The following is a 27,553-nucleotide window of genomic DNA, read 5'->3' on the forward strand; positions in this document are numbered from 1 at the left end:
TCCATCTGCGAGGCTTCTGACACAATTACATCAACAAAACCGTAACAAGTTTATGAAATCCAAGTCTTTCATATATAGAAAAACATCATAGATACTAGTAATTAATACAATAATGTCCTGCAAAGTCTCAATGAAACAGGAATACTATGTCCATGCTATCAATCCATACAACTAAATCAACACAAAATAACCATATGAAAATAATAAACACCAATAAGAACCTTGCATTCCCTCCATCGCCAAATTCCTGAATCACGGGTATCCCATCCCATCCCTTCCCTTCCTCCCAAAGCCCACATGCATGTCTCTCCCTTTTAATATCTAGGTCGTGGCATCGTCATTTTTCCAATTACACTGCCCTAAAAAGAAGCAGTTGTTTTCAAAAAATCATGTCCAGAAGAAAATATGAACAGCGCAGGAAAACAAGCCCCTGCAAAATGCTCCCAAATCTAAACATCATCCGGCTCATCCCAGCGCCTGGCCACCAACCTGCGCACCTTCTTGGGACTTCTAGGCCCATTGGCACCACCCACGTCGCTGCTAATCTTGATGCGTTCAAACTTGCGGCTGATGCTCGTCACGCTGTCATGTTTGGGCGTGCCACTACCACTGGGAAGCACAAAGTCCTCGCGCTCCTCCAGGGGCTTCCGCTTGCTGGGGCTGCGGTTCGAAAGCTCCCTCTTGAGGATCATGTTTTCACGTCGCAGCCGCTCAACCTCCTGTGTAAGATTCTCCACAAGGACGTTTTCCTTGTCAAAGTCTTCCTCAAAGCCCGTGTCCAGACCGCGCTCCAAGATGTCAACCTTGCGGTCCCAGTGCTCCTCATGCCGCTCCTTTTCGATCTGCATGGATGCTTTGAAGCGAGCCAGTTCCATAGCAAGACGCTGCTCGAATTCAAGCGCGCACTCCTCTCGAACGGCGGCCTCCATGTCAATCATTCGATCCTCTGTACTAAGGAGGTGAGCCTCGGCTATAATACGGGCCTCGCTCTGCACTTCGATTTCCTGACGGAGTTGCTCAATTTCCTCGCTCATCCTGGCAATCTCCAGCGCGGCAATCTCCATGGTCACTCTCTCGTCGGTGGCTTTAACAGGCGAAAAGTGGCTTCTCACAGATCCAAAGCCGGCATTGCCAAACGGCCTGGTGTGATGCGTGGAAACCGTGGGACTTGGTGCAAGCGTATTGGCCGTAAATGATGGCGCACGGGGAACAGTGACTTCTCGAGCAAGAGCGCTGTAGCGAAGGATCTGGGATGTTGCGTTGAAGTCGCCCAGGGGATCAGCCGTAACAATCATGACGCCTCGCTGGGGGTTTCGGCGCGGAGTGTGAGAGTAGGATCCTGCTGCGGATGGAAACGAGTTGGAGAAGAGGATCTCGGTGAGCTTGCATTGTCTGTAAGGGACAACATTGGCCTGCAGCATAGTTAGAGATTGTTCCTATTTGGTTCGGCTGTAGATGGATCAACTTACTCTGCCAGCGCTGACTTCGCTCTGGCTTTGAAGACACTGGCCAAGATACATGAGGCTCTCGTTAATCTTTCCCGCCTCTGCCAATGTCGCGCCTTGAGTCTTTGCATCCCTCGCCCTCTCACTACCCGCGAGGTCGACAACGGTAAGCTTGCTTCCAGTCCATGAGTTGTTCTGCCAACCAAACGACCTCTTCTTGACTTCGAAGCAGAAGAAACCATGGCTCCTACTTGAGACACTGTTGCTCCCCGTACCAGCCACCCGCCTTTCCTGCAGGCCTGCCTCAAGCACCAAGAGGGCTTCTCGAACATCGGTGCAGACTACCTTGCGAAGACCGGCAACCACCTTGCGATCAGGGGACAGCTCGGTAGGCTTGAACAAAAGGGGTCGGCGGTAGTCTTTGTTGGCGGCGGATTTGCTGGCGGGGACGAGGAGGTCGTAGATGCGGTCGTTGTGAACTTCGTACATGGATACGATGACGGCGTACTCGGCGGCGGGATCGCAGGGCACTACAAAGTCGCTGACGTCCGGAGAATAGGGAAGCGAGTTGAGCAAAGTTGAATTTCGGCGCAGGGTTCGTCGTTGACTCGAAAACGTACTTTCGCCCTTTATGTTCTGTTTAGCTGTTGTCTTGAGGCGACTGGCGGCAGTTAATGACATAAATGGCCGCTCCAGTGCCCGCTTGGGCGACGGAATTCTGGCAACTGTGTTGGATCTGTTGATTCCCAGAGACGGTTGCGCCGAGCAGTTCTATTGCCCTTTGCTACGCAGCGTCTCCTCAGCTTCACTGACAGGCCTGACACTTTTCGGGCTTGACATTGCTGAATCGGGAAAGGAGCCAGGCATTTGCTGGACTCTTCGCGGAACTTTACTGGGAGTGGACGCCTTGATAGACGAGAGGGTTGACTGGGTTCGTACCATCATGGGCGTGGTTGATCTTGAGCCGCCGGAACCACGGTATGTCCCCTGCGGTATATCTCCATTCATGCCATCGAGAAAGTACGGCGCCGTGACGAGGGTAGATTCGGACGCATCGCAGGCTTGGAGCGAATCGAGAGTTGGCGACTGGGCGGATTCGACCATGTTGTCGCTGATTGATCGGAAGATGACGTCCACGGCCAGCTGAGTGAGGCCTCGCTGGTTACGGCTGCCAAGGATCGTATGCGTCTGCCGCCAGGTTAGATGGACAAGGACGCATATCGTAGCATAGCGTTTGCATCTCCCGCCGCCGTCTGCGTACCTTGCCTGAGCCCGTGACACCAAGCGTGGCCACGACAGCATCTGTTCCATCGCCGCCGTGGGGCGCCAGCACGCCCTCGATCAGAGACGGGGCATCCGTGCAGTGGAAGACGTCGAGCTGGCTGGCGTCCTCTTCAAACACCTGCGTGAAGCCAAACCGCTCGATGGCCCTTCGTCGATCCGGTGGTGGGTTGAGCGTGATGTGGGACGGATGCAGGTTGTCTGCAGCGGCTTCGACGTCAAGGATGCGCTCAGTCTGCAGCGCTCCTGGATACGGGGGTCGCAGTCGGAGATAGACGTTGAAGAGGTTTTGGGATTTGGATGCGAGCTCCATGGCGATGTGACGGCAGATGCAGCCGGATCGATCCCGTGTTGAGACGAAAAGCAAAAAGCAAGAAAAAAGAGAAAAATGATACTGGAGGCGCTGGATGCTGGATGCTGGTTAGACGTGAATCAAATCAATCTAGTGATGCATTGGGTCCCAGGGGTCAGGATTATTCTTGTATGCGCTGCTCCACTGTTTATCCTGTCAACGGTTTTTAGGGGATTCTGCTGGCCCGGCAACGCCCAAGCAAGCGCGAGTCCCAGCATCCACTTAGAGTACAGTACAGTAGACGCGCGGGTGAAGCCGTCCATCCACTGCCGGACTTTAGCCTATGGGTGTGCTGTCAGCCACCAGCCACCAGCTACCAGCCCCAGAGTCAAGCCCCAAAAGTCAAGCCTCACAAGCCTCAGACTGCCTGATAGGCCTAGAGTGCCCTGTAACCTAACTTTTTCGGTCCCGAAGCGGCGCAGCAGGACACTGTAAGCTCCCGTCCCCCATCTGGCAGCCTGATCCACCCCCTCATTTTCGCAATCTAGGACTTTCATCCTTACTCACTCACTCATGCATGTGCTGCAACAACTCAGCCATCAACATTCATTTCATTCCTCATCATTTCATCCAGAACATGCTGGAATCTTCTTCTCTCTCATCAAATGCCTCATTCATTTATTTTTCCATCTCCTGAAACGACAAGATCCTTCAAAGGGCGCGCGACATTGTCCAGTCGGCTTCTCGCCCATGATGCTCGTCATTAGGCAGACTCAGCAGCGGCTGGCTTGGATTGGATAATGGTGCCTAGCGTTTGAGGAACCATGTCCTTTCAAGACACCTGACCACCAAAGTTGGCTGGGCTGCAGCTCATTCTGAGCCTTCTTTGCTTTTCGCCACTCTTCTACTTCAACGAGGGCGATAAGAGATGCGTTCATTACTATTACTCAAGTCTGAAATTGGTTACAGGTCGCTGCGCGAAACACAAAGATTCCCTCGGTCACGTCACTCAACAAAAACGCCATACGCCATATGCCATTGCCCACTGTCGTCATTCACAGATTGCCTTTCCGCGCACCTTTTTTCTTCTTCTTCTTCTCAGGTCACAATTCTGTCGCCCTGTCTACTGCTTGAACCTCATTCGCTCAATGTATGCCATTGCATACTCCACTATCGATAGTCAGTATGCACCACTCAAGTGACGGGATTGACCCCCCCCGAAGTGGCTTACATTGAGTGTCCATCTTCTCATGTCCTGCCATATGCCACGTTTCATTGATTCTGCCTTCTTCTTGAATGCAACAAGGACAGAATTCAAAGTGGGTTGGCATGGGCGCGAGCTCGGGCATGGGCAACAGCCGATCCCGTGGTGTGCTGGGAGCATTGGATCTGTTTGATCTCCTGCTCTGAGAAATCTCTTCCTTGTCGTAGGGGTCTTCAGCAAAAAGTTCTTGCTGTGGCACTACGATTGGATCGCACCAAGCGCCAAAACCCCGGAGGTCGCGACTTCTCTCTGCTCTGGAGGCACTGGAGAAAGACTCTACCTGGCCACGACGATACCGATGAGACTCATCTGGAGGAGGAGAGGGGAGATGGTGTTTCCTGGACTTTCTGGATTCCCTAGCCAAATCCTGGCTTCTGACACCTCTTGAGGATACTGATGGCTGAACTAGGACGGAATCGAGTTCACGTGACGAACGATGTGATGAGGAGTGTTGATCAACGGCTTCATACTCTTCAGAGTAACGAGAATGCTTCGCTGAATGGCCTGAGCGGTATTCTCTGTGGCTCTTTTGCGGCATGAGATCCTCAAAGGCGGCGTTGTGGACTCGAGGCTCCATTCTGCTGAGTCGGGTCCTTCTGGTGTCGGCCCTGTGATAGTCGAGACTCATGAGACGCTCCCTAGGGGGACTCAGCGACATCATGTCCATGTTGATGGAGCTCATGGTTCTCTCAATGATGCAGGATGTGATGCTGGCAGCTTCTTTGAGTTGGTGCTATCCTTGGTTGCATCGGCACCCAGTGGTAGGTAGGGGGGAGGCGACGACCAGGTGTTGGACGAAAGCTAATAGGGGGATGATGTATAGGAGGATGCAACAGCAAGACTCTACGAGTTCAAACTCTGAAAGATGTTTTGCTCTTGTTTTCTGATGAAGTTGGAGTTGTCGGGTGTGAAGAGGGGAGAGTAATGGGGAGGAGGGTAGTTGGGACGGGCCGGCTTTTATACCCTGGGACGCCGAGCAGGACCCCGAGGAGGCCCCCCTCGCTGTCAGCCAATGAGGGCTCTCTACCTGACACTACCTCCCCCGACCTACCTCATCCTCCTGACAACTCTGCACATGCTACCCTTTGTCATCACCATCATTAACTCCCATCAACTCCCCAGACACGCTGGCTTTGCATTATTTGGACTATTCCCGTCGTCGGCCATCATTTCCCCCGAGATGCATACACACATATACACACACACACTTACATGACACTCTCTCGGGCAACTGACCGTCGCTGGTATCAAGACCCAGTCCATCAAGGATGAGGATGCCAAGAGAGAGTCCTGCCCTCGAAAACGTTGTTTTACATGCTTTTTCATTCCATGCAGGCATGCATGCCTTTTTTTCAAGTCCTCGTCGTGCCGTTTGGCCAGGGGGGCATTTCCTACCATCTCCCACTCAAAGTCCTAGGAACTCTGCTGTGCTACGTCGCTAGCTTACGACGCAGCCTTACAATTTCCCTCCTCCATTGTCCAATTGGGGTCGAATTGCACCCATTGTCATTATCGCTGGCGCCGTCAAATTGATATTCCTCAGTTGCCCTAAGGGGGCCATGGCCGAAAGCCTGCCACCGTCTAGATGCAATGAGGCCTTTTCTCCCTCATGCATAACAACACATACCCTGACACCACCCATTTGGCTAGCCCTATGCCATCGACTTCAATCCAATCAAACAATTGCCTCTGTTGTCGTCGCTTGTAATTCATGTTCTGGACCATCCATCATGGTCATCGCCCTGCCCCGTGTAAGGGCACTGTAGACTCGTAGTACCAGCCAGTATCATCAAATTGGATTATTTTTTCATCTCCATCATCCTTTACATTGAATAGACATTCAATTCAATTGATTCTACGACTACTGAATGAGACATCTCTGCGAAAACACATCGACGTCGTCCAAGGTCAAGTTGCCATGAGGTCCTCCAACTCGCTGAGTCATCACAAGGTGGCTGAGTCATCATCGCAGCCCTGTGACTTAGTCATCCACTGTATCCAACTAATAGCGCGATCCGCCCGCAACGCATCCACGCAGCCATTGTCCACTTTCATCCGTATTTATCGGCATTGGTCCCGAAAATAGCGAAGGAAGGATTCTTTGCGCCCTCCATCCGATGCTTCCAGACGAGGTCTGGGCGTTTAAAAAAAAAATGCTAGTCTTAAGAAAAAACAAGTTTTGTTACAGTAAAAGTGAGGCTCTTTTTGTCTTTTTGCGGAGGCCTGCAGACGTATTTCGTATAAAACCGGGGAGCAGGGTAGGGGAAGAAAATAAGACGGGCACGGCACGGCAGTTTGGGATTGCGCCCCAGCTACGGCTAATTCAGGGAAATATGCCTGTGCTAGCGATTTTCTGGGGGTGGAGTTGCGAGAAGCCACATTGAAGTGTGGCGGAAGGTGAGCGCGTGCCTGGATGGAAAATTGGATTTGTATGGCTGACGCGACTGGGGACGGAGACTCAGTTTTGTGCTGCTGTACGTACCTTTGAGGGAGCTCACTCACTTGCTCACTCACTTGCTCACTCACTTACTCACTTTGTTTGCTTGAGTTGTTGCTGCTGTTTTTGATACGTGAGGTAGAGAGAGGATAATTTACGGAATATTTGGTTTATTTTTTTTTTTACTTTATTGTTTTATTATCGTGTTTCTTAATATCCAACGACCGAGTAGACATGCCTCCACGGAAGCGCATCAGAGATGAAGGCGAGGCAGCTGAGCCAGTGGCTAAGCGACGCTCGTCACGACAGGCGGCAGCATCAATTAGAAAAGCCGAGGAAAAGGAACAAGTTACTCCAGAAGTGAAGAAATCCGCTGCTCCAACCAAAAAGCGTGCTGCCACTGCAAAGGAAACCAAGAGTGTCAACAAACCAGCAGCTACAACAACAGACGAGAAGAAGAAGGCTGCTAAAAAGGACAGCAAGAAGACCAATACTAAGAATGAAGATGATGAAAAGGCATCATCAGGCGGTGACAAAGCGACACGCGCCGTCTCCGAAGACCCGGACATTGACTCCATCCCGGCAACGAACCCAGATGCACCGCGTCATGATGGGGAGTGGTATTGGCTGATGAAGGCTGAGCCGGAGACGCGATTTGAGAATGGCATTGATGTCAGGTTCTCGATTGATGATTTGCGGGCAAAGGAGAAGCCTGAAGGGTGGGATGGTGAGTTCATTCGAGAGACTTCTGGTAGCAGGATGGCATGATGCTGATGGAAGTGTAATAGGAATAAGAGCGTATGCGGCGCGCAATCACATGAGGAACATGAATCAGGGCGATAAAGCCTTCTTCTACCACTCCAACTGCAAAGAACCCGGCATCGCAGGCATCATGGAGATTGTCAAGGAGTTTTCCGAAGACAGCAAGTTCTACCCTTCACCCTTTTCATCACATTTTCATACCTACAGGGGAACTAACACAATCTCATCAGGAAGCGCTCGTCGCCCAGGAACGCCCTACTACGACCCGCAATCCTCAAAGGACAATGTCCGCTGGAGCCTGGTCCACGTCGAGTTCAGGAAAAAGTTTGCCGTGCCGATTGGCCTCAAGGAGCTGCGTGAGCTGGGCAAGCCGGGCGGTCCGTTGGAGAACATGCAGATGCTGAAGCAGGGCCGGTTGAGCGTGAGCAGAGTCAGCGCAGAGGAGTGGAAGGCGCTGTGTGAGATTGCGGATAAGAAGGCGGAGGAGGCTGGACTGAAGCACGAGACGACCAAGTTGACCAAGTGAGATTGAGTTGGTGTGAGATTTCCTGGAAGAGAAGGTGATTGAGAAAGGGGACTGAATGTCTAATGGAGGATGAACTGTAAAGACAAAAAGTGCGGCGGTCAAGTCAGAGCTTTTGACCGTCTTTTCAGGTTGCTCATGACGGTGATTGTACGTTCTCGTAAGTGGTAATATGCTGAGCAACGCCGTTTGTATTTTTCTTCTCCTTTGCAGCTGTAACATTACCTTGATACGAGCAAATTTCACAAACGATTTACGACTTGCCTCTCTCCCAGAATAGCGACTGTGCCTACACCTTTTCCTCTTCAGACAAGAAAGAAAAAGGAAATCTTTGCGTGGCGCGTATCCCGCTGACGATCCGTCTCCTCTCAGACCATAGCCCCTCTTTCAGATGTCGTCGCACAGAACTGTTTTAACCTCACTAGAGTCAGTCATACGCATCAATTTTAGACTGCCGCGAGATAAGCCGGATCAGGTTGCGCTTGGTTGCACGGGGTCGGGTGTAGTCGGCTGCTCCCTCGCTGGAGAGGAAGCAGAGCTTGAGAGATGGCAAAGCACGCAAGAGGGCAGTCCGGTGGACAGATGGTCTGAATAGCTTCATCCGATGGCTAGCTCTCTGCGTGGAGTTCCGGATCTTCTCGCGACTCTTGTGCGTTTGTCCGACTTGAATAGTTGATGGGTCGCACGCGCGGTAGTTAGTTCAGCGTGAATGGCCAGCGTTCATGTGCGATGTTGATCACGTCATGTTGCTCCATGTGTTGACCGAAGCTGGCCGCGATGAGGGAGGCAACGAGCATCTGGATGGGGGGAGCCATGCTCAGGTCGAAGCAAGGAGACGGACTCGTATATCCAGTGAGCCTGAATGGGTCAAGTGATGGAGGAGCCATCTGAATCAACGCTATAATTGGGCGACGATTTGCTTCCAAGGTAGTCTCCCAGCGGTGGCTCGCTCTTCAGCTTTGACTATTGGTCTAGAGGCTTCCATGGTCCAAGAACCAGATCGGTCGATGGTCAAGCAAAAAACACAGGTAGTCGAGGCCTTGGCCCTGGGAGCACTCTCGGTAAGGCTGGGCCTCCCAGCCTGTCGGAACAGATATGACATCGAGATCCAAGATTTCTTAGCTGAATATCCGGGAGATCTTGCTCTAGATATAGTCCACCAGATTTGTGTTCGAGCAGCAAGGGCAGATTCCTCGATGACGCCCCAAATAATCGATGAAGCTTCGCGTCATCACTCTCAGCATCGGTCTTTGTCGTTGGGATCGAGCTTCTCGTTTGGATTTGCACTGATACTTTCCTCTTTCCCCAGTCTTGTTCGACCTCGGTTAGGGTATCACATATCTTGCCTGTTATTCGTTCTCCCGTTCGGTTAGCCATTGGGTTACTCAGATGCTAAAATTTGACGTTGGATGGGTGTGTTCAAAATCCACCCTCCATTGTTTGGGTGGCCAATAAAAAGTCACCACATCTGCGCTTCAAGCTCTGCAGATAGCTTCGTTGCAACCTGTGCCACTTTGACACACGGCTTCGCCTGGCCCGACTTCAGTGTGTGAACTTGCAAGAGAAAAGAGCAATGGAGGTAGTTTATTGATGACGCCTACGTGGTAGGCAACTGCTGCTGGCAAGAGAGCAGACGGCGTAGATTTGATAATCCAACACCATTCATTGCTGCGCGGAGTGTTATATAAACACCCCTGAAAGACAAGCAGTGTGATTTTAGGAAGCTCACCGAGATTTGGGCTCCCAACGGCTGCATATCCATCATGGCGAATGGCCTAAGGGCTGGGTGTGACAGCATCGAAACTAGACTGGTAGATAGGCAAATGAAATCTGGTTCGAAAACTCGTATATGGTATGCTCTCTCCGCCACTGATACCGCTTGTCCGGACATGACCGGTCCCTAGCTTCATGTGCAGGATAGTTGAATATCGAGGCGGTCAGTAATGTGATTCTAAGGGCTCTATCAATGTTTTGCTTCTTGACATATCTAGATATTGTAAGCGTTCTCGTTTCGGCGTCTCAACGAGAAACGTACAGAGCAAGTAGCGAGCTTGTTTGCATTGTTGCATTGCATTGTTGCATTCTGCTCCGTTCATCTTTCGGCCGTTTTTCTGAGAATTCATCCTTGTCAACTTCATACTTCAACCTTTGCTGTCTCAGACCGCCCCAACTTCGTTCAACAGCAGGTAATACAAGCCCATCCACGAGGTCCCGCAATGCCCAAAACCACAAGAGAACCCTTGTTACACAGGATTTGGGTGAACAACGTGGTTGGGAATTGCCTCTTGACGAGGCAGAGATGTGGCCACCACATGGAACGAAGGATAGCTGCGCTTGGAAGGGCGTCATGAGCTTAGTGCACCCCTGGGTAACCTCGCGCAGACATGTGTAAATGGCGGTCGGGTGTTGGGTTGAAGAATCCGAAGCCCTTACAGTTGATGTTGATACTTCGAATAGTTTATATTCGCTCTCACCCTCCCTCTGAAGCCTTCATATTGTTGTCAAGTGGAATAGCCCAAGACACAACATAATACAGCTCACCAAGAATAAGACAGCTTCTTCATAAACCCCATTATACAGTTTCCCTCAAAAAGGAGATGGCCGTTGTCAAGGTCGCAAATAAGGGGGCAGACGTAACCCGTCACCTCATCCCCAAGGCGCGCTCTGCGTCAACAGCAGCAGTGCTTGTGCAAACAGCCACAAGACATGGCATGCCCCCAGGCTTCAAAGCCAAGCTCGGTAGGCTGGAGACCTTTATCCTTCCCGAAAGAGTCTCGGGGTCTGTATCCGACAAGGCCATCGCAGATGCCATGATTGGCGCCTGGCGCAGAGATGGCATTCTCCAAATTGGCATGTCCAAGTCACAGCAGAGAATATACCAAGCCGCCAATGCAGCAAGCAGGCGCTTCTTCGCCCAGCCGCATCCACTGAAGCAGGCCTGTGTAGACGACAAGAGTTACTCAGGATATATCGCCTCTGGTGAGGAGATCACTGACGGGATTGCCGACTACTCAGAAATCTTCACCGTAACCAAGGACCTTCCGCACACCGATGAACGGGTCGCTCGAGGTTGGCCATGTCATGGACCATGCCCATGGCTGGACCAGCACATGAAAGCAATCATGACCAAATACATGAACGATTTAGCTGAATCTGGAGAGAAGCTCCTGCAGCTGATCGAAATGGGGTTGGATATCCCCACAGGATCTCTAACGAGATACACAAACGATGGGTGGCACCACATGCGTGTCCTGAGGTAAGTAGCCATAACATCCCCCGTCTTGGTTGAGATAGCGTGGCCGTTACTAATCAGGCAACACAATAGATTTCCGCAAAATGATAGGACGAATGGCAAAGGCAAAAAGGGACGAGGTATTGGCTCCCATACTGATTATGGCTTGCTTGTCATTGCAGCTCAAGATGACGTTGGAGGTATGGAGTTTTCCCCGTACACCTGTCGATCTGCAAGTCTAACGAGGCATGCTCCAGGGCTTTTTGTCCGGCCACCGCATGAAAATGAACGATTTTACAACTGGGAAAAGAGCTCAGCTGGACTACGGGAAAACGAGGCCGGATGGGTGTACGTGCTTCCGGTTGCTGGGACATTCACAGTCTTTCCAGGTAGGGCTCCTCGGTGAACTTGTTCAAGAAATCGTGGCTCACGAATTCTTCCTCAGGCGATATGATGCAGTATATGACCAACAATGTTCTGCAGTCAACACCGCACAAGGTCGGGCTCAACGTCCGTGAACGGTTTGCATTTGCGTATTTTCACGAGCCCAACTTTCGTTCCGTCATACGGCCGCTGCCGGGTCACAATGCCGGACAGTCGCCAATTGAAGGGATCCATTACGGCACGCATTTCACAAACATGTTTCTGAGGAATTACCCCGACCGCGTCACCACTGCTCGGCTTCAAGAGGAGGGTCGGTATCGGCTACTTGAGTCGGAGGAGCTTCGGGACGGCGATGACGTACTGTGAGCTGGTGTGTGTCACGTTAGCTAGATGATTGGTCGGCGCATCTGCTTTTCACTGTTGTCCATATAGCAAGCAATTGATACCTCTTGTGTTTTCAATAAAGCTGAAAGTTTAGAAATACCTGGCGTCGCGTACTCGTATACTCCGTATGTCTCTCGGCTTGTCCCGCTAAGTTGCACCAGATGCGGTAGACGGCTTGTTGAATGCAACCTGGCCCCATATTAGTGCGCCAAAAGCTACGGGATATCAGATGCAGGATACGATCTGAACTTTAGTTGAACATACTCGTATAGTATCCTCGAATTCTTATCAAGATTCAAGATGTCGACAATAAGACGTTTTGGGATGGGAACCGGGTAAATGAAAATAAGCATGACGTTGTATTGGCAATCCGCCCACAGACAAGTCCTCTGTTGACGAATTTTTTGGTTGCATCAAGGATCCGACAGCCTCTCGAGTAACGGCAGAAAGGCTCGGAGATGGGTGTCAAGTCTCGCCTCGCTTCTTTCGATTTCCGAGTCAGATAGCGGCAGTTAACATGAGGCATAGCGCTGTCATCACTGCTCAAAGGACATGTTACAATTGCTAACCCGCTCGATGCAGCAGCTAGTCAGTGCGGGCATTGCAAACCGTTCAAGACCAACAAGGCCCGGCTTGTCAATGGGCGCCAGCGGGCATGCATGAGCCAATGATGGAACAAATATGATATCCTCGACATGGCGCAGGGAATAGTCAAAAGCCTTGACCCCTCACCGCATGTTGATTCAAACGAATCTTGGCGGCAATTGGTGCACTGACACTACCGACATGGTGTTCTTGTCAAGGCACGACACATAACGTTGGTAATACTGTCACTTTTCTGCAAGGTGGCAATGCAACATGCCACTCTAGCTCTGCAACTGTCGTGCCAGGCCCGCATCAAGAATTACTACTGTTTGTGCAGTAGAGGAGTTGCTACATGAAGCGAGCATTGCTGAATTCGAACCCCATACAGGTTCTCACACGGTTTTCGCCCGGCTGATGAGAGATGAGACCTTTTCCTCAAGCCTGGACGAACCGAGTCAGTTTACAACAATTGACTTGGCACACCGAGATGCTTGTCCATCTCTCACATCTTCTTTGCAGCTCCAACCTGGCAAATGCTGGGATCCAAGCGGAACCCACCGCGCCTATCCGAGCATGCCTGTAGACCAGGACCAGGGAGAGGCCGTGCGGGTCTGGGGCCCGCCGTTGGGCGTAGACGAAGGGCTAGCAGTGACTAGGTGGTGCAGTATGAGCCGTCGATATAAAACTGAGTTTCCAGGTCGAAACAGCAGATGCCCTTCTCTCGGGTTGTTGTCTCTGGTCGAGTTGTAAGTAAGTCGTGTCTCTCGGTGTATTCAGTGCAAGGCAAGGTGAAGCCCAGAAAACAACAGAGTTTGGGGCGATCTTAGGCAGTCACTGATACGCCACGTGCCGCTGACCTTGTGCCTGCTCGCCTTATCGGGTTCGTACTCGTATCGTTCGGTCCTAGGGCCAAAAAAAAAAGGCCAAAAAGGGCCCCGCATAAAAGAAACACCACCCACTACAGGAATAATTTCAATTTCATCATCCACCAATATTTCGGACCAACTACAGTAACACTAGACGAATCAGATCTCTCGATTGCGCTGCCGCTTGGCTCTGATTTGACAAACAACACACTCAGCGCCCCACGATCAACCAACTGGAGTCGTTTTAGGCCAAGCGCTGCCAGGCCGCAACCCCAAATTTATTACCTGATTAGGTGGCCCGTTTTGGAGACTTAATTTGCACCGGTTCCTATCAGCGTCCTCCGGGGCTCTTTTGCCATCAGGGGAGCTTCAGTGGCCGATATTTTTCCCTGCTCGCCGCTACTTTTTTCTCTCGACGTTAAAGAAAGGGGGACTCTGCCCGCTTCATTCTTTTCCTCTCCCCATCCGCGTCTTTGGAGGCAGACTAGGCGTTGTGGCTGAGCTGTTCTGACGCCTTCGTCATTCTTTGTCGAGCCTGATCATCGTCAATTGCTGTCAGCATTCTATTGTTCTCCAGCCTTTCGGCATCCCTCGCAACCCACCACACCGAATACGGCAATCCCGTCACCAAGGCTGGCTGAGTGCTTTCAACAGCACGCCAACGTCCGTGAGTCGAATCCCCCGCCATTCCCCAGGCCTCCTGGTCTTATATGCTGTCCTTATATATCTGTGTCCATGTCCCTCTGTTTCCCTTGTCCGTCAACTCGAGATCTTGGTCTCTGTTCCATCGCGAGATGCTAACAAGATTTTGTGGGTCACAGACCGCACAAAGGTAGTCGACATCGTACGATACACTTGCCAATGGAATAGTTGCAAGTCGACAACGAAACACCTCTTCTATCCATCGACATGAATCCCTCCACGCTGCTCCCCCGCCGCTTTCGCGGGGAGCCTGCTCCGAGCCAAGCTGCTGCCCCTTCGCGCCTGAACAAGAGGCTCACGCCGCTGATCCAGTTCCTGGCCAAGGTCGCTTGCTCTCATCCTATACATACCATTGGTCTTATTGCTCTCTTGGCCAGCTCGTCCTATGTTGGTCTGCTCCAAGAGACTCTGTTTGGTGGCACTGCCAGCGTGAGCAAGGCAGAATGGACGTCGCTGGCGGAAGGCAGCCGAGATTTGATAGCTGGTCCCGAGACTGGCTGGAAATGGCAAAATGTAGAGCAAAGCACTGGTTCCTTTGACGAGGCTGACCACCTTGCCCTCCTGACACTTGTCTTCCCTGAGATCGTCTCTACGGGTGCGGTTGTTGCCGCTCCTCATTCCCATGCCGTGCCTACTCCCTCAAACCTTTCCATCACTACCTTGCCTGCTACTATCAACTCATTTGCTGCCTATGCGCGTGACAGCGTTCTGGCTTATTCTGTTCCCTACGAGCAGGCACCAGAGTTCATCGCTGCTGCTCAGGAGATTCCTCTTGAGAATGCTCAGGAGACGGAGACTCAACATGGCCGTGAGAAGAAGATGTGGATCATGAAGGCTGCCAAGGTCGACGCCGGCAACAACCTTGTGCTGTGGGTTCGTGATTCTTGGTCCAAATTTCTTGACTTGTTGAAGAACGCTGGTGGCTTGGACATAACCATCATGTTCCTTGGCTACCTGGCGATGCACATCACTTTCGTATCTCTTTTCCTGTCTATGCGCCGCCTGGGTTCCAACTTCTGGTTGGGTACAACCACACTCTTCTCTTCTACTTTTGCCTTCCTTTTCGGCTTGGCCGTTACTACTAGCCTTGGTATTCCCATCAGCGTTCTCCTCCTCTCCGAGGGTCTTCCTTTCTTGGTTGTTACCATTGGTTTTGAGAAGAACATTGTCCTCACCAAGGCTGTGCTGAGCCATGCTATCGAGCACCGAGCCCAGGAGACCAAGAAGGGAAAGCAGGTCAAGCAGGAAAACGTCATCTCCTATGCCGTTCAAGCTGCCATCAAGGAAAAGGGCTATGATATCATCTGCGACTACGCCATTGAGATTTTCGTCCTCAGTCTTGGTGCCGCTTCTGGCGTTCAGGGTGGTCTCCAGCAGTTCTGCTTCCTGGCCGCCTGGATTCTCTTTTTTGACTGCATCCTGCTCTTCACTTTCTACACTGCTATCCTGAGCATCAAGCTTGTCATCAACCGCATCAAGCGACACGTCGAGATGCGCATGGTCTTGGAAGCTGATGGCGTCAGCCGCCGTGTTGCGGAGAATGCCGCCTCAAGTGCCGATGGGCCCAACTCCAAGGAGGCTTCGCTGTTTGGCAGAAATGTCAAGAGCAGCAGTGTTCCCAAGTTCAAGGGCCTGATGGTTTCTGGTTTCATCTTGGTCAATATCGTCAATATCGTCACCATTCTATTCCGCAACGGCGCTTCCTTTTCCAACATCCGTTCCTTGGTGGGTGGCCTCGGCGGCGTTGTTTCTACGCCTCCCATCGACCCCTTCAAGGTCGCATCCAACGGCCTCGATGCCATTCTAGAGATTGCCAAGGCCAAGGGCTCTGCCGTTCTCGTCAGCATCGTCACACCCATCAAGTATGAGCTCGAGTATCCCTCGGTTCACTACGCCCTGCCTTCGGCTACTGCTCCATCTGAGGGCCAGCTCTTTGGCGTCGGAGGTCGCGTTGTTGGAGGCCTTCTCAGCAGCCTGGAGGACCCTGTGCTCTCCAAGTGGATTGTGGCCGCTCTCGCCCTCAGTGTCGGTCTCAATGGCTACCTCTTCAACGTGGCCAGATGGACTATCAAGGACCCCAACACCCCAGACCACCAAATTGACCGCAACGAGCTTGCTCGTGCCCAGCGCTTCAACGAGACCCCCACCGTTAACCTGCCTCTTGGCGAATATGTACCTCCCACCCCTCAGCAGACTCAGCCGGCTACTCCTGCCATTACGGATGACGAGAGTGACACCGAGGCAAAGGCGAAGCCCAAGGTCGAGGTTGAGAACCGTAGCATGGCCGTCTTGGAGAAGATGCTCGCTGAGAAGCGCGTTACCGAAATGACAGACGAGGAGGTCGTTGAGCTATCGATGCGCGGCAAGATCCCTGGTTATGCTCTGGAAAAGACTCTCAAGAACTTTACTCGTGCCGTCAAGGTTCGCCGGACCATCATCGCCCGCACCCGCGCCACTTCAGAAATCACCAGTGTTTTGGAAAACTCCAAGCTGCCCTACAGGCACTATGACTGGGAGCGTGTATTTGGAGCTTGCTGTGAAAACGTCATCGGTTATATGCCCATCCCCGTCGGTGTTGCTGGTCCTCTAGTTATCGATGGACAGAGCTTCTTCATCCCCATGGCCACTACTGAAGGTGTTCTTGTCGCCAGTACCAGCCGAGGCTGCAAGGCTATCAACTCCGGAGGCGGTGCCGTAACTGTTCTGACTGCTGATGGTATGACCCGTGGACCTGTTGTTAGCTTCGAAACTCTGGACCGTGCCGGTGCCGCCAAGCTGTGGCTTGACTCTGAAGAGGGTCAGACCACGATGAAGACCGCTTTCAACTCGACCAGCCGATTTGCCCGACTACAGACGATGAAGACGGCCATTGCCGGTACCAACCTGTATATTCGCTTCAAGACTACCACTGGTGACGCCATGGGCATGAACATGATCTCCAAGGGCTGCGAGCACGCCCTCAACGTGATGCAGAACGAAGCTGGCTTTGATGACATGGTCATTGTTTCTCTCTCTGGCAACTACTGCAGTGACAAGAAGCCTGCCGCCATCAATTGGATCGAGGGCCGTGGTAAGAGCGTTGTCGCTGAAGCCATCATTCCTGGCGAAGTTGTGCGAAGTGTCCTTAAGACGGATGTCGATTCTCTGGTTGAGCTCAACACGTCCAAGAACATGATTGGATCTGCCATGGCTGGCTCGATAGGTGGTTTCAACGCCCACGCCGCCAACATTGTCGCCGCCATATATCTCGCTACCGGTCAGGATCCCGCCCAAGTCGTGGAGAGCGCCAACTGTATTACTATTATGAAGAAGTGAGTGTCTACTTTTCTAACATGTCTTTTTCTCTCATTTTAACAGATGTACTAACCATCATCCAGTCTCCGCGGCTCTCTCCAAATCTCCGTCTCCATGCCCTCTTTGGAAGTCGGCACTCTCGGCGGTGGTACCATTCTGGACCCTCAAGGCTCCATGCTTGAGTTGCTCGGTGTTCGGGGATCTCACCCCACCAACCCTGGTGACAACGCCCGCCGCCTTGCCCGCATCATTGGTGCGTCAGTCCTGGCTGGTGAACTGTCCCTCTGCAGTGCCCTTGCTGCCGGCCACCTGGTCAAGGCTCACATGGCGCATAACCGAAGCGCCGCACCTTCAGGGGCCCCCTCAAGGGCCATGACCCCCGCCCCATCGTCAGTATCCCTGGCAATGTCCAACGGAGCTGCGCGGAGGTAAATAATGATGAATGGTTTTTTTCATGTTGGGTAATGTCAAAGAAATCAAGCGCAGAAAAACAAAAAGGTCGCGCGGCCGGGTGTTGGTATTAATGGAGTTTCTTTTTGGATGATATGGGATCAGGGCGATGCAAACGGCATGCTCTATAGACGACATATGTGCGAGTATATATAGTTGCAAAGGCGGGCGAATAGCACTGCTTCGATATCGATGGATAACTGACTGTTTAGTCAATGTGTACTCTATCGTTTTGACGTTTTATCTTTTGCTTTTTGCTTTTTTCTGAGACAGTATAAGATGGGAGCTTTCTTCCACATAATAATACCCTTAATTCTTATGCGTCTTATCAGTCGATCTTGGTGCGATAAGCCACCGACGCCGAGGTGGGGCTGATCCAGGCACCGTGATCTAAGCATGATTGAATATGTAACTCACATGTGCTTCTCTCATTCTCTCTTTTCTTTCTCAACTTCTCTGCATCTTATTGATTTGTTTCTTCTCACAATACATATAATTAATTTCATCAACCAGCACGTAACTCACCATGACGGTCGACTCAGCGTTTAAGCCCGCGCTCATCATTGTTGATTTCCAAGAGGATTTCTGCCCGCCAGTAAGTTAATCTGCTTCACATATCTGCAACTCATCTCTCATAAACCCCAATCTCAAATGAAAGCATCATCCTTCCATCTTACCAAATCCCCCCTCCCCTTATAACATCCAGCCCTCTCCATCAAAAATCCTTCATAGTCACTCATCTCCCCCTCCAACAGAATGGCTCCCTCGCCGTCCCAGAAGGCCGCGCCATCGCCCCCATCGTAAACGCCCTCCTCAATCTCCCCTTCACCATCAAAATCGCCACCCGCGACAACCATCCCCAAAACCACATCTCTTTCGCAGAAAACCATCCCGGCGCCACCCCCTTCAAATCATACCACACAATCATGCATCCCACCGACCCAACAAAGAGCGACACGACGCTCCTCTGGCCAACGCACTGCGTCCAAGGAACATCCGGCGCAGACCTCGTTCCAGAGCTAGACGCAGAGAAAGTCGATGTCGTTGTGGATAAAGGGATGGATGCGAGAGTGGAAATGTACTCTGCGTTTTACGACCCTATGAAGGTGAGCGTGAGTGAGTTGGGGGAAAGGTTGAAGGAGGAGGGTGTGACGGATGTGTTTGTGGTTGGACTGGCGGCGGATTATTGCGTGAGAGCGACGGCGGAGTCGGCGGTGGAGGAAGGGTATAGGACGTTTATTGTTGAGGAGGGGACGAGGCCTGTGATGAGGGAGATTTGGGAGGCGGAGGGGAAGAAGACGGTTGAGGGGAAGGGGGTGAGGATTGTGAGTGTGGATGGGGAGGAGGTTGCGAAGGTGAGGAAGCTGGTGTGAAGCTGGTCTTGATGAGAGTGTGTGTATATTATTCATCTCGCCGTGATTGAGATGGACATTGAATGGCACTTAATTATATTGGGCAATGAGACATAGTCACGAGGTGACTTGAATTGAAGCAGGCCATCTTTAAACAATACAATTTAGCCCTGAGAAATCCTCCGTCGCTACCATTATCATATCCATGCATTAACCTCTAATTATTCCAACGCCTTGCATACCAATGTGTGTGTACAGTTACAATCACCAACGCTTTGCTCGTATAAAATAGTCCCGGCGAGACAGCCATTATCACTTCAACTCTTCCGGTCTCTTTCGCAGACGAATCGTCTTTTTAACGCGCGGATGCTTCCCCACGCGCCACTTGTCATGTTTCTCATGAGCTTTCATCCGCCGATGTTGCCTACATTCATTGACCGTTAGTGATGGATGGGTGTCGACGAGCCTATTTGTATACGTACATCAGGATGTGTCCCACTTCAAGGTCCTCTTCACAAATGCCTGAACCTAGTAGATGGGACTCACTGCTAGTCTGGCCCTGTTTTGGCTTGACGAGAGCCGTGTCGGTCTCGTCTGGCTCCAAAAATCTAGGAATCATGTCGTAGCTTGAGAAAGACGTTATTAGGGGAAGCAGCACCGTGGCCGCGTTCTGGTTATCGGGTGCTTTGATAGGTTCCGGTGAAGAGTCAGAGGTGGTAGAAGTCAAAGTGGCCATCGATCCCCGACAGTCCCTCTCATCACAGTCTGTCGTTGCGCCTTGAGTAGCCTCCGCCTGAGACGCATCGTTGTCCACGCTCTGTATAATCTCGGGGAGGTACCTTTTGACAGTCGCCTTGTTGACTCCCAAGGGACGCCGCCCAATCCGTTCGTGATAATGCTCTTCCGCCAAGTAGCGTTCGAGACGGCGTCCAAAAAGCAAGGAGGAGTCGCTTTCATCTGATGGTTGCGTACCTGCAGATGGGTCCTCTGCAACGTCCACGTTAAGCAAATCGAGAGGCATCATTAATGATCGCCCTGAAGCCACCGGGCCATACACCTCTCTGCGTGGTTGGCGTGTAGTGTAAAGATCGGACCTGCTTTGGCTAGTTTACCAGGACATAGTTAGAACTGACATCCAGTAGAAATGAAACGTCGGATGCACAAACTCACCTCGGAGACAATGTAATGTCATCTTCCAAGCTAATGCTGCTGTCACGGCTGAGCTGGCCCTCTTGCGGCGTCTGGTTCTCCATATTGGACAAAGTGTAGATGGAGGGTTCAAGAGTGCAAGTCCAGTCTCTAGCTTGAGAAACTCTTGATGAGGAAGATGGAGATCCGAAAGAATCTCTTCCCGGCCTTCCATCCCCTATTTTTAAATAAATCACTGGGCCCGAACAAAACGCGGCAGAGAGATGATACCCAGTCCATCATGCCCGCAGACCATGTTGCCCGGTCCGCGAACCACGCGCGCCTTTCCCAGGAACCCGGGAACTGATGCAAGGATTAGCCAGCATCGAAAATCACAACGTCGCATTGACATACCGATGCACACGCCCCCCTCCGTTCTCCATCCCCAGAGAAACGCTGCTTAGGTTTGTCTGCACAGTATCACCGCACCCCCGGTTCAGCTCTAAAAAGGACAGCCACCGGACCCCTGGAAGAACGCAAAACGGGCTTGGGGGGTGCGTAAATCAACCAATCCAGAATCGACTCATTAACTCTTCTTTTCTTTTTCTTATCTCGGTCCAATTCTCTTTCCTTTTCTTTTTTTTTTTCTTTCCTTTTTCTTTGTCTCTCCTTTCTTTTGATTTTCCCTCGTTCCTTTCCGCGTCCTGTTCTCTCGATACTTTTCTCGACAAGCGGCGTACAACGTCCCTTAGTCGAGTTTTCCGTCGGCAGGGAGAAAAGTGGCTGGAAGCCTCATTCAGCTTGCAAGTCAGGGAAACGGCAGGTGGACGCGAAGAAGAGAGCCGAAATGGAGACTGCAATTTCACCATGCCTTTCAAAGGCCAGGCACTGCGGAGAGCCGATAGGCATGGAAGAGTCCAGCTCAGTGCAAGGGAGGTCGGCGGTTGCTCTTCCGAGTCCCTCAATATGTTTATTGTCCCCAACATCCCAGGCCGATGGATGCACTAATGCACCCCTGTGTCCAATGAACCGTCCACTACGCAAAATGTCGAGGGATCTTGAGGGAAACCGGCCGACTGGTTCCGTGTCACTAAGCATTGCCGTTGTAGTAATACATGAGAATCGGCCGACACCTTGTCAGTCCCATAACAGAAATAGGTGCAGGATGCTAATCCCAACGGTTACGGGAAGCTGAGTAACGGAACGAGGTCCGATGACCAGCCAAGGGTCTGAATGGATCATAACTTGTTTCGCATTGAAACGTAACAAGGACTCTATAGTATTTGGCATCCATTCTGTCCAGTATGTGCTCGAATCTCTCAGTCCCTGCCGCAAGATCTATCCCAGGCTGAGGCTGGAGGGGGGACGGAAGCTGGACCTCTGGCTCCGCGGAGACATGAATGGTAGTCTGGCAAGCTGAAAAGGCTTCAAAGCTGAGAGACTTGGCGCCAAGTAGCATCGCAACTTCAACCGATATCTTCATGTAATCAAAAGCACTTCTTTGTGGCTAGCAGAAGGCCGGTGCTGCTCTTTGCTTGGAGGCTTGTTCATACCAGCCTTCTCCCGCTCTGCTCAAGTCATCTTTGGGCTCCCTCGGGTCATAATACAACGAGAAATTGAATCCGCACCGAGAGAGGGGCAGCACGGAGGCATCTCCGTACTAGCAACCAACAGAAACTTCTGTGAAGCTAATTTGACGGATCGACCAAGGGTGTCTGTACGGTTTGGCGTTTGACAAGGCTTTGGCCCACGCCTCGCGTCAGCCGCGACCAGTCAAGATCCCGGACACTTTTATCGGCTCCAAGCTGGCGGTATTCGCCGTTGGATATCTGGAGTTTGTGGCAGCGGTGGCGCCATCAGGCTCGCCGCTCTACTACCGTCTTTACTATAACCACCCTCCCCTAGGTGGAGGGAGGAGACGCGCTCTACCGTAAATGAAATGTGATTTCAAAGTAAGCGAAGTCATTCCACTGCCAGAAGTAGAAGCCTGCAGCTCGGCCAAATCTCCTAGGCGGCGGCTGATGTTCAACGGCTGAGGAAAAAGAAAAGAAGAAGAAGAAACAAGGGGACTGGGTTTTCAGATAGAGACAGGGAATACGACGGCCCCCAATCACTGAACGTGGGCCAGGCCACTCATCAAACTGCATCACCACCATGTAGCGGCCACATCACATCTCGAAGACTCTGGCATCGTGGGGGAACCGCACGTGCTCCGTCCACGGTGCGCTCGTATCTGCGGCTGCTCTAAGGCGGCCAGTTACGTTGCAGGTCACATAATTGCTGTCTCAAGCCACATTAATGCATTGCCTGGCCTGCTGGCTCTGTAATGCTTGCGAAGCTGAAATGATGGATTTGATGGCACTGGCGGCCGGTCCAGCTGAAGTAGGCATTAGAATTCATTCCCTCCAGATGGCAACCAAGTTCCCAAACGATACCGCAAAGGGTTTATGCATAATCTGGAACTATTGGAGTTGGCATGGTTGGAACTCGAGACATTGCTGGTCTGATATCAGGCCTTGCCTGGATTTAGGCGCCCGTCTATCCAAGTGAGGAAGCGATGTACGTCGACAGTGCTTGTACGCGTAAGTCAGTTGCGAAAGCAAAAGGGAACAACAGCGTGGATTCGTATACCTTGGCTGACAATCAATAATTACCTAGCTCTCAAGATGAAGGGAAAAGTAGATGCCTTGCTGTGAAGTTTGTGCGTGACCATGGCCAATTGAGGCATCAATATTCGGTAAAGTTCCGTGAATAAGAATCGTTCAACATGATTAGTGATCACGTTCTCTAGCTGCTGGAGTCGAGATCAGCATGAGGCCAATCCCCAGAATTTCACAGGTGGAAATATTCTTGTTGAGGACTACTGTGTGTGTTAGAGCAAAAATCTGGGGAAAGCAGAGACACCTGGAGAGGCTTCTAGAACACTTTTCACTGCGGGCGTTACCCTAGAGCCCGGTTCGGGAGCTTAGTGGGCGGGGAACCTTCGACGCCTTTCGGATCACCACAAGGCGCGGGAGCTGCTTGACGCCATTGAGAAGAGCGATGAGATAAGCTTATCAAGGCAGCAGTTTTTTCTTGAGCTGTGTCTTTAACTTGTTTTGTATTAAAAAGGGTGGCTTCTGTCTGTTATTTTTGTTGTGGACAGTTGAGAAGTCAAGAGGCAAGAGTCAATCAACCCCGCAGTTAAAAGAAGAGAGACATCACCAAAATGGCCGCCTTATCGACAACTCTCCCCCTGAACCGCGACTCCGTCTTCTGGGCGCACAAAGTCGTCAAGAATCACGTCCATCGCACCCCAGTCGTGACCAATCAGACGCTTTCCGAGCTTGCATCGACACCAAGGGCCGTTGAAGACTTGGAGGGCACTCGATTCGCCGGTAGAACACCTGCAAAGCCTACCCTGAGATTGTGGTTCAAGTGCGAGAACTTGCAGCGCATCGGGGCCTTTAAAGTGCGCGGGGCGTTTTATGCGCTCCACAAGTTGACTGAGGAGCCGGGATGGCTAGAGGGAGGCGGAAAGAAAAAGGGCGTGGTGACGCATAGCTCTGGTAAGAAGATGTCCCGACTTGGTCTCACTATCATCCTTGTGTCGAAATTCACCTTGACCGTCATATCTTATATCAATCAGCTCAAAACGGCTGCTTACACACTTAAAATCACAGGAAATCATGCGCAGGCCCTCGCCCTCGCAGCCAGGGAAAACGGCATCAAGGCTCACATCGTCATGCCCGAAATCTCCATCCCGGCCAAAATCAACGCCACAAAGGGCTACGGCGCCAACGTCGTCTTCAGCGGCAGCACCAGCGTCGAACGTGAAGCCGTCACCGAAAAGGTCATTGCCGAGACTGGTGCACGACTGGTCCCGCCTTATGACCATCCTGACATTATGCTTGGCCAGGGAACCCTCGGACTGGAACTCCAGGATCAGGTGGAAAGCAGCATTGCCTCCTCTGTCAATTCAGCCGGACAGACCTTGAGGGGCGTATATGCCGCCTCGGCGAACAAGAAAAAGGGCAACGTGCAAGGACTCGACGCCATCATCACTCCGTGTGGCGGCGGAGGCATGCTCTCTGGCGTGGCCCTGAGTTGCGAGGGCACCGGCATCCGCGTCTTCGGAGCCGAGCCTTCGTTCCAGGGAGCCGACGATGCCAAGCGAGGATACGAGTCGGGCGAACGTGTCCCAACTGTGTCTTCGCTCACTGTTGCTGACGGACTGCGAACGCCGTTGGGCGTGCACCCTTGGAGCGTCATCTACGAGCGGCGTCTGGTGAGCGGCATGTTTAGCGTGACGGATGAGGAGATTCTCAAGGCGATGAGGCTTGTGTATGAGCGGATGAAGCTGGTGGTTGAGCCGAGCGCGTGTGTCCCGCTGGCTGTTGCGTTGTTTGACGAGGATTTCAGAGCGCTTGCGGAAAAGGAGGGTGGCGTAGAGGGATGGGACTTGGGCCTTGTGTTTAGCGGCGGAAATGTTGCTGTTGATTCCCTTGGAAAGCTGCTCGCCGGAGAAAAATAAGAGGTGGCCATTTGACTAAGGGATAAGCCCGATGACAAAAGAGGAGGGTATAACTTCAAAGTTCTGGCGCGATGTGAACAAGTTAGAACTTCATCTCTTTTTACACATTTACACGTATTTGAAATCTAGAGAGCAAGATCAAGCGGTTTGAAACTAATATCAACAACTGCAAATTAGGGTATCATAAACTCATTATATGTTCTTCAACGCCTCGTCCATCTGTTTCCTCCACTCAGGCGCATTCCTCCTCAACGTCCAAATACCAATGTAGCCGGCAATCATACAAAACAAAGCCACAGTGGTGAATACCCATCCCACACCTATTGCGTCAATCCACGGAGCCGCAACGATGACGCCGACGCAACTAAGAATGTTGCGGACAAAGTTGTTGACTGCAACGCCGGCAGAGCTCTTCTTGCGCACGAATTCCGTGAGCATCGTAGTGGCAGCAGACTATGATGAGATTAGTATTTTGATTTGGGATTCAAGGGTGAAGGAGGAAACTTACAAAGACAAGCATGGATGACGCGCCAAAGATGAAGCTGCCAATTGCAGGAACAATGAATATGACACCATAGTTGAGCGTCCAACCGTAAATCAACAGTCCAATAGGGTACATGGTATTAGCCAGCCACATGTTCTCCCTGAAGCGATCCTCAGGCAAGTAGATGAGCTTGCCTTTTTCGTCATATCGATTTGCTTTGATGGCCTGTCTCGCCATGATCTTGTCGATCCATCTGCCTCCAAAGAGGGAAGCGATGAAGTAGCCTAGACCTGCAGGGAGGTAGAGCAATCCAACGATGATCTCGCTGTAGTTGTAAGGGGGCTGAGAGAATTTTTGCTGGATGGAAATGTTGGAGATGAATAGCGCGCCAAAAGCAATGGCAGCCGTGAAGACGGTGATGAATACCGGAGGGAATCGAAGAAAGAGGAGCACCTTGAGGGGATCAATGAATACTCGTTTGGCGCTCGCAGCGAGTTTCCTAGTCTGAACTTTGGCAGACTCGGTAGTTGTCATGCGACGAATCGATTCAGGAGCGGGTTCTTCAACGGGCACCTCAACCTTCTTTCGTGCCAGCGTCTCAGGAAGGAAGAAGATTAACATGGCCAGGATGACGACCCCGTAAATGGCAAGAAACCACATGGTAGCCTTCCATCCCCATGCCTGGGCCAGAGCACCTCCGACAATGGGCGCAATCAGGGGCGCAAGCAATGGTCCAAGGTAAAACATGCTCATAGCACGGCCTCGCTCGTGAGACTCCCAGATATCGGCAATGGTGCCGGCACCAACCGCTTGGACAGAGGCAGAAGCACCGCCCGTGAAGATACGGAAAACGATGAGCATGGCGATGTTGGTGGAAACGGCGGAGAGAATGGCAAAGATGAGGAAGAGGGCAAAGGAGATGATGTAGATGGAGCGGCGGCCGAATTGCTCTGAGAAGGACGACCACCAGAGGGGGAAGATGGACATGGAGATCATGTAAAGAGCGACAGAGAGGTTGGCAATGTCTTCGGTGGTGTTGAGACTTTTGGTCATCTCAGGAAGAGCAGCTGTAATTCGTTAGCTCAACTTTCTGAATCGATCATAGATATTGGTCTTTGCGTACGGTAAAAGATGGAGGAACCGAGGGGAGCAGCAGCAGTTGCCACAGCAATAGTCAAAGTGATGCCCCATTTGGTCGAGTTCTTGTAATCATAAGGACGGTCAACCTCGGGCACAACAGCAAAACGGCCCAACAGCCCACGGCGCTCAGACCTAGGAATGATGTTAAGAGTTCTTGATCGCGCAGTTGAAGCTCTTGACCTGGAGCGACCAGCCTCTTGTCCAGCTGCGTCGCCTGTGGGCTGCACGGCCGTTGCTAAGCTGACGGTTGGAACGAGGGCGTCATGATGAGGCTCAGAATCGTCTTCGAGGATTTGATTGCGGACCGTCTTTTTTTCGTTGTCAAAGTCTTGTTCTTCTGATTGCGCAGTGGTGATGCTGTCGGTGGAGGAATGAATGGATGGAGGGGAAGATGTAGGTGAGCCCTCTCCCTTTTCGGGATCAGGTATAGAAGACATTGTGAACGTTTTATGTGAGAGCGATAGTGTGATGAGCAGATGGCGTTGTGATGAGTAAAACGGTGCGAGATGAGTGCTCCCAAGTCTCCGTCGGCGATACGAGAAAGAGTTACACGTTATAAATGATACGTCTTGTCTCTTCCATGAAAATCATATAACATGTACGATCGTGAAAGCATAAAATAAACCAATTCTCAGTAAAAAGATGAATAAAGAAAGGAAGGAAGCATCGAAGAGGCCCTCATCGCCATACATCGACACACTCAAGAAAAAGGAGAAGAAACAAGCGACCGGTGAGCAGCAGCAGGGTATTTGAAGACCAACACACAATACGGCCGAACTTTTTTTTTTCGATCCCTCCTTCGATGACACCCCATGTCTGATTCCCACTCTGTTACGGCAGAAAATTGCCCTTCTCCGTAACAAGTGGGCCTTTCCGGATAGGCACCGGCTTAGATCTGATGGCCGAGGTCCGCGATGCGGGACCGGGAGGTGTAGAAGAAAGATATCGCCTACATAGGTATTATACAATAAAGATGCCTTGGTATTATGATGATGTTCTTTCAAATTACTCATGAATATTACTATAAGACACAGC

At 51.5% G+C, this 27,553-nt stretch overlaps 10 protein-coding genes across 10 annotated transcripts; 6 read left to right on the plus strand and 4 right to left on the minus strand.

Moving 5' to 3' along the window:
• Positions 1 to 86: 86 nt before the first annotated feature.
• On the minus strand, positions 87 to 3,164 carry V8C40DRAFT_257091 (P-loop containing nucleoside triphosphate hydrolase protein). Its single transcript, XM_083218419.1, has 4 exons — positions 2,707 to 3,164; positions 2,385 to 2,633; positions 1,470 to 2,072; positions 87 to 1,412 (listed from the first exon to the last, which is right to left on the minus strand). The coding sequence occupies exons 1-4, from the start codon at positions 3,037 to 3,039 to the stop codon at positions 450 to 452; spliced, it is 2,148 nt and encodes a 715-aa protein (XP_083068334.1). The 5' UTR covers positions 3,040 to 3,164; the 3' UTR covers positions 87 to 449.
• A 784-nt stretch (positions 3,165 to 3,948) lies between these two features.
• Positions 3,949 to 5,346, minus strand: V8C40DRAFT_257096 (uncharacterized protein). Its single transcript, XM_083218420.1, has 2 exons — positions 4,250 to 5,346; positions 3,949 to 4,188 (listed from the first exon to the last, which is right to left on the minus strand). Exons 1-2 carry the CDS (start codon positions 4,962 to 4,964, stop codon positions 4,142 to 4,144), a joined length of 762 nt encoding a protein of 253 aa, XP_083068335.1. The 5' UTR covers positions 4,965 to 5,346; the 3' UTR covers positions 3,949 to 4,141.
• A 1,219-nt stretch (positions 5,347 to 6,565) lies between these two features.
• Positions 6,566 to 8,306, plus strand: V8C40DRAFT_257101 (PUA-like domain-containing protein). Its single transcript, XM_083218421.1, has 3 exons — positions 6,566 to 7,446; positions 7,508 to 7,642; positions 7,712 to 8,306. Exons 1-3 carry the CDS (start codon positions 6,954 to 6,956, stop codon positions 8,005 to 8,007), a joined length of 924 nt encoding a protein of 307 aa, XP_083068336.1. The 5' UTR covers positions 6,566 to 6,953; the 3' UTR covers positions 8,008 to 8,306.
• A 2,262-nt stretch (positions 8,307 to 10,568) lies between these two features.
• V8C40DRAFT_283498 (uncharacterized protein) lies at positions 10,569 to 12,067 on the plus strand. The gene is made up of 4 exons (XM_083221959.1): positions 10,569 to 11,260; positions 11,330 to 11,436; positions 11,494 to 11,625; positions 11,682 to 12,067. The coding sequence occupies exons 1-4, from the start codon at positions 10,602 to 10,604 to the stop codon at positions 11,984 to 11,986; spliced, it is 1,203 nt and encodes a 400-aa protein (XP_083068337.1). The 5' UTR covers positions 10,569 to 10,601; the 3' UTR covers positions 11,987 to 12,067.
• A 434-nt stretch (positions 12,068 to 12,501) lies between these two features.
• On the plus strand, positions 12,502 to 13,457 carry V8C40DRAFT_257107 (uncharacterized protein). The gene is made up of 2 exons (XM_083218422.1): positions 12,502 to 13,030; positions 13,096 to 13,457. Exons 1-2 carry the CDS (start codon positions 13,011 to 13,013, stop codon positions 13,337 to 13,339), a joined length of 264 nt encoding a protein of 87 aa, XP_083068338.1. The 5' UTR covers positions 12,502 to 13,010; the 3' UTR covers positions 13,340 to 13,457.
• Positions 13,458 to 14,128: 671 nt separating this feature from the next.
• V8C40DRAFT_257110 (hydroxymethylglutaryl-coenzyme A reductase-domain-containing protein) lies at positions 14,129 to 18,226 on the plus strand. The gene is made up of 2 exons (XM_083218423.1): positions 14,129 to 17,468; positions 17,535 to 18,226. Exons 1-2 carry the CDS (start codon positions 14,365 to 14,367, stop codon positions 17,881 to 17,883), a joined length of 3,453 nt encoding a protein of 1,150 aa, XP_083068339.1. The 5' UTR covers positions 14,129 to 14,364; the 3' UTR covers positions 17,884 to 18,226.
• A 126-nt stretch (positions 18,227 to 18,352) lies between these two features.
• V8C40DRAFT_257112 (nicotinamidase) lies at positions 18,353 to 19,428 on the plus strand. The gene is made up of 2 exons (XM_083218424.1): positions 18,353 to 18,496; positions 18,657 to 19,428. The coding sequence occupies exons 1-2, from the start codon at positions 18,428 to 18,430 to the stop codon at positions 19,272 to 19,274; spliced, it is 687 nt and encodes a 228-aa protein (XP_083068340.1). The 5' UTR covers positions 18,353 to 18,427; the 3' UTR covers positions 19,275 to 19,428.
• Positions 19,420 to 20,699, minus strand: V8C40DRAFT_122092 (uncharacterized protein). The gene is made up of 3 exons (XM_083210945.1): positions 20,424 to 20,699; positions 19,736 to 20,356; positions 19,420 to 19,677 (listed from the first exon to the last, which is right to left on the minus strand). Exons 1-3 carry the CDS (start codon positions 20,504 to 20,506, stop codon positions 19,566 to 19,568), a joined length of 816 nt encoding a protein of 271 aa, XP_083068341.1. The 5' UTR covers positions 20,507 to 20,699; the 3' UTR covers positions 19,420 to 19,565.
• Positions 20,700 to 23,274: 2,575 nt separating this feature from the next.
• V8C40DRAFT_257118 (tryptophan synthase beta subunit-like PLP-dependent enzyme) lies at positions 23,275 to 25,101 on the plus strand. Its single transcript, XM_083218425.1, has 2 exons — positions 23,275 to 23,929; positions 24,044 to 25,101. Exons 1-2 carry the CDS (start codon positions 23,590 to 23,592, stop codon positions 24,892 to 24,894), a joined length of 1,191 nt encoding a protein of 396 aa, XP_083068342.1. The 5' UTR covers positions 23,275 to 23,589; the 3' UTR covers positions 24,895 to 25,101.
• V8C40DRAFT_257120 (major facilitator superfamily domain-containing protein) lies at positions 25,000 to 27,215 on the minus strand. The gene is made up of 3 exons (XM_083218426.1): positions 26,502 to 27,215; positions 25,403 to 26,445; positions 25,000 to 25,347 (listed from the first exon to the last, which is right to left on the minus strand). The coding sequence occupies exons 1-3, from the start codon at positions 26,953 to 26,955 to the stop codon at positions 25,087 to 25,089; spliced, it is 1,758 nt and encodes a 585-aa protein (XP_083068343.1). The 5' UTR covers positions 26,956 to 27,215; the 3' UTR covers positions 25,000 to 25,086.
• Positions 27,216 to 27,553: the final 338 nt, after the last annotated feature.

This window comes from Trichoderma camerunense, assembly GCF_050948025.1.
Source record: "Trichoderma camerunense strain CBS 138272 chromosome Unknown V8C40scaffold_23, whole genome shotgun sequence".
Lineage (NCBI taxonomy): Eukaryota > Fungi > Ascomycota > Sordariomycetes > Hypocreales > Hypocreaceae > Trichoderma > Trichoderma camerunense.